Source organism: Manis pentadactyla, chromosome 10 (assembly GCF_030020395.1).
Source record: "Manis pentadactyla isolate mManPen7 chromosome 10, mManPen7.hap1, whole genome shotgun sequence".
Lineage (NCBI taxonomy): Eukaryota > Metazoa > Chordata > Mammalia > Pholidota > Manidae > Manis > Manis pentadactyla.
Window position 1 is genome coordinate 75267730 of NC_080028.1, and position 10643 is coordinate 75278372.

At 47.4% G+C, this 10643-nt stretch overlaps 1 protein-coding gene across 11 annotated transcripts in view; it reads left to right on the forward strand.

Moving 5' to 3' along the window:
* Nucleotides 1-10643, forward strand: part of VPS35L (VPS35 endosomal protein sorting factor like) — a 123710-nt gene extending 113067 nt beyond the window's left edge. For 5 of the 11 annotated variants that reach the window (XM_057486986.1, XM_036917061.2, XM_036917066.2 and 2 more), the window contains 3 exons: nt 4066-4187; nt 9872-10018; nt 10394-10643. In XM_057486986.1, the coding sequence (XP_057342969.1) occupies nt 4066-4187; nt 9872-10018; nt 10394-10492 (368 nt within the window). In that variant the 3' untranslated portion in view covers nt 10493-10643. Of the gene's footprint in view, nt 1-4065; nt 4188-9871; nt 10019-10393 lie in introns of those variants that run through there. The other 6 variants (XM_057486987.1, XM_036917062.2, XM_036917069.2 and 3 more) reach the window with 4 other exon arrangements.

Sequence of the window (10643 nt, forward strand, 5' to 3'; positions counted from 1 at the left end):
TCCAGGGCTTTCCTGCCAGCCTGGGAGGGAATGAGCAGCTTTGCTGTGGGAGGGATGGACAGTACTGTATGGTGGTGGTTTATTTAATATGCAAACAGCATATCTAGTTGGAATAGGACAGCCCGGGATGCTGCTGGGAAGCCAGCGTAGCCCCTGCAACTCTTCCATGTCACCTGCCAGGCCCTTGAGGCATTTGGGGTTGTGACCCCCAGGGCCAGACAGATGCAGGGATGGGCTATTTTTATTTTCCAGGGAGATTATTTCTCATCATGAGAGCCACCTTGGACTCTCAGGTCCACTGTATGCTCTGGCCTGACCCAACTTCTTTTTCATTCTCAAATTCCTCTCTTCCTCTGTCCCAGTGTTAGCATGTAAGCTTGTTTCCCACCTCCTGACCCTTTTTTCCACTTTCTTTAGTGAATTCAACCCGTAGGGCTCTGCCTGGTCTCGCTAATTCCAGTGTTCCATCCCAAAGCTGGATTTTAGGGTACTGTGGCCCCCGTCCCACTTGCTGCAGACATTGAGCACACACTGCAGTGACGGCCTGATGGCTGGTCTGCATCTCCCAGGAGGATGTGAGCTCTAAGTGCAGGCACCAGTTTGGCCTTGTTCCCCGTGGCCCCAGCTTCTAAGCCCAGAATCTGGCAAGAGTTGGCCCTCACCCAGGATGGGCTGGGTGGTATTCATGCACACAAGCAAGTGAGCAGCCTGCTCTGAGCATACCTCTAGCCTCCCTGGGTAGGAAGCCTACAGCTTGGGTGGTTGGACACGGGCAGTCTAGACTTTCTCTCTCCAGTGCTAGACTTAGAATAAGCATAGATTCCAACCAGAGTAAGACTGGGAATTTATGCCAGGAGCCATTCTGATCCTCAACAGTAGACATGAGAAATTCCTTCACCAGCTGTACTTTGCTGCCCTACAATATCAGGTGGTGGTGAATAGCTGAATCAGATTCTTCCACTTTTAAAAGAGTAACTCATCTTCTGCATGGTGGATAGCAGTCACAACACATCTGGCAGAGCCATTGTAGAAATCCTGGGACCAACCCCTGTGGCCCAGGGCTCTTCACTACCAACCTGGTGTCCAGCAAGCAATTGCAAAGCAAATAGTTGGCCTGGGAAAGAATTCCCTGAAAGTGTGTCCATAAATGGGCAATTCAGAATTGGATTCGAGATTACCTGTGGACCAAGAAGCAGGAGAGCAGGGGACCAGTTGTTCTTACTCTTAGGCAGTATGTTTGTGGTAACCTGACCACAAATGGTTCAGCTAAAACCAAAAAGTGTGTGTGTATGTGTGTGTGTGTGTATGTGTGTGGTAGAGAGTTTGCACAGAAGTAGCAAAATGGTATAAATTGGTGATTCTAGATGAGAAATAGGTGTTCAGTATACTATTTTTCCTGCTTTTCTGTATCTTTGACATTTTTCAAATAAACAGCTGGGGGGTGGTGAAGAATTTTCATCACCCCAAAGTCTAGACCCAGTAAACACTAACTTCCCTTTCCCCCCTTCCCAGCCTCTGGGGACACTGTTCTTTCAGTATGAATTTGCCTATTATAAGTCCCTCATATAAGTAGAATCACACAGTATTTGTCCTTCTGTGTCTGGCATATCTTGCTTATAATGTTTTCAAGATAAATCCATGTTGTGACATGTATCAGAATTTCATTCCTTTTTATGATTGAAAATTCCATCGTATGAATAATTCCATCCACATTTTGCTTATCCAGTCATCTGTCAGTGGACATTTGGGTTGTTCTCACCTTTTGACTGTTGTGGATAATGCTGCTGTGAACACTCACGTACAGGTGTCTGAGTCTCTGCTTGCGTGCCTTTGGGCTCATAACTAACATTGGAATTGCTGGATCATAGGGTAATTCCGTTTAGCTTTTTTAGGAACCACCACCATTTTTACAGCAGCTGTACCATTTTATATTTCCACCAGCAGTGCCTAAGGCTTCAGGGTTCCACATCCTCACTAATATTATTTCCCTTTTGTTTAATAATAGCTCTCCTCATGTGTGTGAGGGGGCCACTGGATTTTTTAGGCTTCCCCCACTATTTCCAAACTGTGCATTCCCACCAGTCGTTTTCCCAAGTCTACATAAAAGCAAGTATTCTCCTTGTTTTCCACTTTTGCTGCTCTGATAGGTGATTCTTTTTTAAAGGTCTGTGGTTTTAGTTCTCTGTGGTTTGATTACTAGTGAAGTTTGAACTCTTTTCATAAAATTATGGCCCAGGTAGTGTATTTCTGATGCCCTGACTGTTGATGTATTTACCAGTTTCCCATCAGTAACCCTAACCGAGTCACTTTCTTAGAAGCTCAGAGGGTGTCCCCACACATTGTACCTTAGCTTTTCTTGTCTTGGGGGCATCTGTTGAATGTGATCCCCTTGCTCTGTAGCTTGTCATCAGGGGTCCAATGACTGCTTCTGACAGGTAACTTCTGGCTTTGACTATGATGGGACTGTCCACGGTGGCACTCCGAGCCTCACCTGCCTGCAAGCTTCACTGTGTGCTGTGTGTCCCTTGCTTGTGATGTCACCACTTGTTCACATCACACAAGTTCACAGGCCCTGCTATGTTCTCATAAATACCATCTCTTTTGAATTGTAGTTACCTGAGAGACCACATCCTTCTCACTTACTGATGAGTGCCCTGTAATTGGGTGAGAAAAGCATGGCAAGTTCTAGTCCAGCAGATAAGCTAAATTGGACCCAGTTTATTAAATGCCCCTAAAGCACCAAGTGGCTTAGCACCATGTGCATGCAGCCACATGAGCATGGCCACAGCCTCCAAGGCACCGCGTGGCCCCTGGTTTCCTAGATGCCAGTGACCAGTGCTGGACCTCTGCCAGCTCCGAAGCAGCCAAGAGTTGCCACTGCACTTCCGCTCATCATGATCACTCAGCCCCACTGGTGCTCCAAGGGTTTCTCTGCTGAGTCAGGCCCCTAAGACAGCTTGTTCATGCCGGGTTGGAGTGACTGTGCTCAACCACATACAAATTGGCATTTGGGAGTTGGGATGAAAGCAGCCAAGAAAGGATGCGGCAGGGAAATGGGGGAAGGCTCCAGAAGGAGTGGAGGGAAGGAATCCATGGCAAGGCAGAGGCTGGCTCGTTACTGACGCTAAGACTCACAGCAGCCTGGCCCTCATCTCCACAAAACAGGAAAGAAAAGAAAGGAAACAACGGAAGTACCCACAGCAGAGACCAGCTAAGTACTTCCTGGTCCATCGCACAGTGGGATCCTGTTCAGCCGTTAACACAAAGCAGCAGATCTGTGTATGTGGGTATGCAAATGGCCCAAGTACATCACGGCATGAAAAAGCCAAGCACAGAACAGCACACCATATGGTCTCCCTCCTTCCTTACCCTGAGTAGATCTTGCTTTGTGTAAAGGTTAGTTGATAGGAAAGAGGAGGCAGGGAGGTCAGACTCGGGCTTTTCGCAGTTGGCTGGTCTTACTCTAGGCAGTGGTTGTCACGGGGGGTGCCAAGCAAAGAGTGGAGGACTTTTTGGCAAGAGACATCAGAGGGATTTAAGTTCGCAAGTAGAGAACATGGTAGTTCATCTGAAGGAGGTTGGAGGGGTGACAGGGCAGGCAGCTGGGTGCAAAGCTTAACAGCTTGGGCTTTGGAGAAAGCCTTCCCGGCTTGGGGTCCCAGCTGGGACCACCTCCCGGCCTGGCTGCCCAGCCATCACAGGGAGGTGGTGGTATCACCTCACACATACTGCAGCAATGCATGTAAAGCGCTTAGCCTGGTGCCTGGCACACGGGAGGCAGCCCATACTGGCAGCAGCTCATGGTCACTGTGATTCTTGTCCCCCTCCAGCAGGGGCCAGGGTGGGCATGACTTCCATACCCCTGGTCCCTGGCTCACACTATCCTGAAGGTACATGTATTTTCTGTAATGCCCAAGGCCCCAAGCCCAGTGGGAAATGTGGCCATTTTCATTCTCCCTGCCATGATTTCCTGCCACCTGCTAACACCGCCTGCCACAAGGCTGCCTCTTCCCAGCTAGGATAGCCCTGGGCTTGGGAATGTCTTACTGTGTTGGTCTGTCCCAGCAGTTGACTCCAATGACAGCCTCTACGGGGGAGATACCAAGTTTCTGGCTGAAAACAACAAACTGTGTGAGACAGTGATGGCTCAGATCCTGGAACATCTGAAAACCCTGGCCAAAGATGAGGTGGGTGCCCCTTGCCTGTCCCCCGCCCCCACTGCTCACTCTGAGCACAAGTGTCCGGGGTTCTTGAATGTCGGTTCATTCTGGAAAGGAAGCTCACATGAGTAATGTGTCTGTATGCAAACCGTTTATGAGTGCTCTGGGCCTTTGCACCTGATGTTTCCTCTGCCTGCTGTGTGCCTCCCTGGGGTTCCCCTGGTGGCTCCGTCTCCAGTAGCCACTGCCCTCGTGTGTCCTTCTGTATTGTCCCTGCCAGACTTGATCATTCTCTGAAATGCTCTGTGTGTTTGTCAGTTGCCTGCCTCCCCACCAGAATGTAAGCTCCATGGGGAGCCAGGACCTCAAGGTGTGAGTGTTGGAGACCTGGCTGTGTCTGAGATGGTCCCTGGGGTCCATCTTTCACTCACTGCGGCATCCCCACACTTTGAAGAGAGCTTGGTATACAGCCAGCACTCAGTCAGTGCTGCTGAATAAATCACAGCCTCTGCTCTCTCTGCACGGTAGCTCTTTCGCTGCCCACAGCCTGGGGAGGAGCAGGTGCTGGTTTTCTCTCCCCAGACAGAAGAGGAAACAGAGGCTCAGAGAGGACTGTGCAGAGCCCCTGGTCTCCTCTGCTGATAGGTCTCTACCCAGATCTCTAAGCCTGAACTCCTAACCACTGTGTTGCTCTCTGCACACAAGACCTTTCCACTCATCTTTTAGGAAGTTTTTAGTTATTGTCTAACCACAACAGTAAGTTGTTTTCCAACCTTTATTATACATAAGTATAGTGTTGAGAACTTTGCATGTATTATTTCACTAAATTCTCACAAAGTCCAGTGTTATCCCCCTAACACTTCATAGATGAGAAAACTGACTCTGAGAGTGGCAGCTATGGAGTGTGGTCAAGGAAGTCTTCTAGAACCCATGCTCTTACCCAATAAATGTTATTTTATCAGATGTTGCATCTTTTTGTGTTTTTAGAGCAGTTTTTCCATATTCTCCATATAGTTAAATGACTCTTTTTGATATAATTTCCATATAATCCAATCTAAATAGCTATCTGGTTCTTCCGCAGTTACGCTGACCCCAGCTTCCATTTTCCACTGGGCAGCTTCAGCCCAAACATGAGGCTGACAGATGGATCATAGAGGCTCTGTCTCAGGTTTGGCTGTTCAGATCTATGTTCACCTCTGTTACTGTGTTGAGGCTGATTCCTGTGCCTAGTCAGAGTGGAGCATGGAAGGTTGGTAATGTAACCTTAGGAGTCAGAGCTGGTACCTGATTTTTTCCAGCCTCCACATTGCCCCCTGGGAGTCTTGCCTTTCACTCTGAGCTGTCTGCTTGAAGCTCTGAGCATTCCCACCTGGTAAAGACAACCTGATGGCTCACTCCCGATCTCATCCGGGCAGACCCACTTCCTCTCACTGTCCTCCCCATCAGCCCCCTCGCCCAGACCTAAGATGGACTTCACACTGCTTGGTTCCCAGTGGCCCAACGCTCTCCCCTTCCCGGATTCTCTCTCATTCCTAGGTTTTGCTCCTATAACCCCACCCCACCAAACCCTTTGAAGATAAAAATAAGATCAAGATGTATTTTAAGTTTTTTACTTATTTCTAGGACTGTATACAATACCACCATTGCCCTGATTCCCCCTCCCCACCCAACCAAAAAACCACAAGAATATTTTATAGCTGTGGGTGTATACGTGCATGATATACCTGGGCTTCTATTCTCCGCAGGGTATTCAAGCAGGTGCTGGCCAGAGAATGGAATTTTTTCTGGACTGCATTCCCTGATGGGCTCTGCCAAGTTCAGGAGCACTGCCTGAAGGGCCAGCCTTCAGATCAGCAGTCCAAAGGGCAGAGGAAAAATACAGACCTCTTAGAGCATTGCTGTTTGAACAAGTTGCAGCCAAGAAAAATCTGCCACGTGGTTTGAAAATACATTTCTTCACTCTGATGCAACAGGCTGGGTTTAATCAGAGATAGCCATAGACAGCCTAAATGATGATAGCCTAGAACCCTAAGCTTACAAGAAAAAGCTGAGAACTCTATTACAGTTATCTGCAGTCTGGAAGATGATCCTCCTCCTGACTTACCAGAAGGCCAGCAATGCCTGTCACAATGCCTATGTAATCTCGCTTCCTCTTATCACATAGGCATCTTGTCATCTCACATGATCACAAGAACAAGGGTGGGGACAGTACAGTAAGATATTTTGAGAGAGACCTTATAGTATATTGGTATAATTGTCCTATTAGTTATTGGTAATCTATCATAGGTATGTATATATAGGAAAAAACAGTATATATAGGACTTGGTACTATATCCATGATTTTAGGCATCCACTGGGGTTCTTGGAACTCACCCCCCATGGATAAGGGGGGGCTACTATAATTTGGAACTCTTTATTTAGCATGAATGTCTCTTTTTCTCTTGGGGAAAGAGGGTGTTGATGGTGATAATGACTCCGAAACAGAATTCTGAAAGAACAGCAAAGCTGGAATGTTTCTGAAGAATGAATACCTCATATAAATACCAGGGACAGTCACTGAAAATATGTCCATATATGCACAGTTATTAGAAAAATATGGGTGGATCGAGCAAAATAGAACATGCTGTCCTTCCTTCATTTTAACAATGCATTGTGAAATTCAGTGTTAGGGGCCCTGGAGGTGGAATCTTCTAGAGTCTGGTCCTTGGAAAGAGTGGATCAAATTTCTCTCCAACTGGTGAGGAACAAAGCTTCATGCTGTTGGAAAACCCCAACCCTCATGCCAGTCTTGAGTGTCTCTCAGCACTGGTGCAGCCTCTCTTCCAGAACTGTCTGTGAATCCACAGTAAGGAGCCAGCCGTGTTAATCAGGAGCTTTATGAAGTTGTTTGGGTATGCATGCCAGACCCTTGGAGCTTCCTGAAAATGACAATTCTCAAATGACAATGAAAAGAAGCTCTTTTCTATTTAAAACCTCTCCGGAGAGAGGAGGGGGTCTCAAGATCCTGATTTGGTTCTCTCATAACATAGGCATGGTTTTCTGGGTCTGTGAATACTCGCTGGCATGCCTTTTCATCCCTCAGACCAGTCTCTAATGATTTCATTTTTAATGGGCTTGTGCAATTAAAACACAAGCAGATTGAGATTTTAGGGGAACATGGTTATTGAGGAAATACAGAATGTAGAAATACCAATTAGATAGTGTCTTTCTTGTCTGACTTCTAAAAATCTCTGCCACTTCAATGAAATGTACTTAAAGGGCCTCTCTGGGGAGTAGTCTTTATTTAGTTGGATTTGAAATCAATCTTTCTTTTAGCTTGGTCCTCTAGATTTAAGCAGAAAATAGGGCCCTCCTGTTCTCTGGGGTATCAGACGAGGCCCAGTTCAAAAGGCTCACAGACTGGGCTGACTGCTGAGTGGTGATCTCTGCCTCAGTTCCTCTGATTAGAAGGCAACCCAAAGCTGGCAGTGCCAGCGAGAGTCTGTGCCAGGTAGGTGCCATCTTTTCTCCTTGCGCCTGTAGGCCTGTGTACTGCATAGCACGACCCCACGCTGGCTCAGCTGCTTCTGAGACTGTCATCTGGTCCAGGCTGTTGCTAACGCAGGCTCAGTTTGGAGGGGGAGTCTCTTCATTGTCACTCAGCCACCCTCACCTAGCTGACACTCAGAGCTGCTGCTTTGTGGGTTTTTTTGTGTGTTTTTCCCTCCACTGAAAGACTTTAAATTCTCTCTTGGGAGAAGGTGAATAAGTTGGTTCAGCGGTTAGCAGCCTGGCACTCAGGCTCCGTGTGAAGTATTTGGAGTGATAGATGGATGGTTAGTAGTTCGGTTCTGTCCGCCTAGAGTAGTGGAGAAAAGCAAGAAAAATGATGCTTTGGTCTAAACCAATCAGACCATTTCCCAGGATAGAACTGCAGCTGCAGTCGGCAAGCTGTGAAGAACAGATCTCTTCGCCTCTTCAGACTTGGGGTTCCTCATGTGCTAACCACTGGCTATGAACACGTTTAAACTAGAACTAGACAGGGGAAGGTGTGGGTATGAGCATAGGTTCTGGAGTTGATGCTGGAGTTCAAATTCATGCTCTATACTTCCTAGCTGTGGTCCTTGAGTAGGTTCCTGCAGCTTTCTGAGCTTTGCCTCTGCATTAGTTTGCTATTGTGGCCTTAACCAATTGTCACAAACGTAGCAGCTTAAAACAACCGTCATTTATTTCAGTTTGGTAGGTCAGAAGTTGCCGTTGGCTGGGCTGGGTTCTTTGCTCCAGGTTTTACAAGGCCACAATCCAGGTACTGACGGTCTGGGCACTCAGGGAGGCACTGGGCTTATTCTGGGTGGTGGCAAACTTCAGTTCTATGCAGTTGCAGGACTGAAGACCCCATTCTCTTGCTGGCTGGGTGTTGTTCTTAACTCCTAGAAGCTCCTTTCTTCCATCTTGAAAGCCAGCAACAGTGGATCATATCCTCTCATGCTTTGAGTTCTCTCATCTCCCCTTCTACTTTCCTCTTCTGCTACTTGTCTGACTCCAGCCTGAGAGATGTCTTTTGGAGCCCACATGATTAGACTGGGCCCACCCAGATAATCGAGGATTATCTCAAGGCCATTCACCTTAACACCTGGCATATGGTGAGGGCTCCATACCTGTTAGCTGGCTGGGGAATAAAGCAGATGCATGAGGCTCCTGGCAGCAGGGACATTCTACAGTCCACCAAGAGCATCCAGCAAGGACTAGACCATCAGCTCTCCGGGGTCCACATACACAGGATCTTACCTGGCTCCTTGGCCAGGCTCACCTGTTCACTTTGCCTCCTTTGGTTTACCTTTGGTACTTGTGTCCCTTCTCCTGGGCCTGTTGCTGGTGCCTTTTGGAGATTTGTTTTCCTTTTCGTTTTTACCGTCACGTCTTAGACCTTTCTTGTTCAGGTACCTCTCATCCGGTTACTGAGCAACAGGAGAGATTGGGTGCTGTGGCTTAGAATGGCTCTTGTAAAAGCTGGGCGTGGGCACCAAGCATGGAGAGTTATTCATGGGACTGTCATTTGGTCTTTATTACCAGCACCCATGGTGTGACCACAGCTTGGGGTGGCTTGAGGACAAATCTGAAAGACACATTTTAACCTTTGTTTTCACCCCTGCACAGTTGTAATTCCCCCAAAACTTTACCAATAGCCTGCTGTTGATCAGAAACCTTACTGATAACGGCCAATTAATGCAGTTTGTGTATGTATTTATACTGTATTCTTCTAATAGAAGTAGAGATAAGAATGTTTATTCAAGTTGTCACAAATCTCCAAAAAATTTTCCAGTATATTTATTGAAAGAAAAAAATCTGTTTGAGGGACCTATGCAATTCAAACCTGTGTTGCTCAAGGGTCAGTTGCACTTGGATTGAAACAGGAAGGCTTATCACTGCTGGGTAGTTTCATTCCTAGATCTTGTTGAGTGTCGAGTTTCATGAAAGTATCACTTGCTTCCACTCCTGCTTCCACTTCATGAGTAATGCCCACATGGAGGCACAGAGCAGAGGGCTTTGTCTGCGTTGCTTCATTCAGTCCTCATTTCCCCTGTGAGCCAGAACCACCATATTCTCCTACAGATGAAGAAGCTGGGACTTGGGGGGTTAAGCAGCTTGCCCACCAGAAGAACCACGGAGGAGCTGGTGTTTGAACCCGGCCAGAGCCCCAGTGCCAGATAGTAACCTGTCTTCTGTTTCAGGCCCTGAAACGCCAGAGTTCGTTGGGCCTTTCCTTCTTTAACAGCATCTTGGCCCACGGGGACCTGCGCAACAACAGGCTCAACCAGCTCTCCGTCAACCTATGGCATCTGGCACAGAGGCATGGCTGTGCAGACACCAGGACCATGGTAAGGTGCTTGGAGGGCTCCTTAACCAGCCTGGCCTCAACACAGCCTCAGGGCCTGGACCTCAGGCTCAGTCACCCTTTTAGAAAGGCTCAAGACTGCTGCAGGGTTACTTTCTTTAGCCAATATTAGTGTAATATATGAACACTGCATAGTAAGTTTATTCCCTCTGAATAAACAGCAGTCATTCCTGGTCACACTCAAGTCTGATGTTACAAAGTTGTATTTGAAGACTTTGCTGATTTATTCTTTCTCCTTCAAAAGGCTTTACCTGTTCTCTGCTAAGAGGAAAGTATAACCTCACAGTATGGCCAATTCATTGGCATCCTGGGCTCCAAGAAAACCAGACAGGAGATTGATTTTTCTTTTTCTTCCTAGGTGAAAACTCTGGAGTACATCAAGAAGCGAAGCAAACAGCCAGATATGGGTCACCTGACCGAGCTGGCCCTCAGGCTCCCTCTGCAAACGAGGACCTGACCCCAGCATTCCAACGTCAAGTCCAGCAAGAGCTCCTTTGCTTTTATTTTTACACATATACAAATGGGTTTCAGCTCTGATCTCTACCCAGACTCTTCTGACAGGAAGAAGGGAATTGTCAGAGCATTAAAATCCGATCTTGTTCACCAAG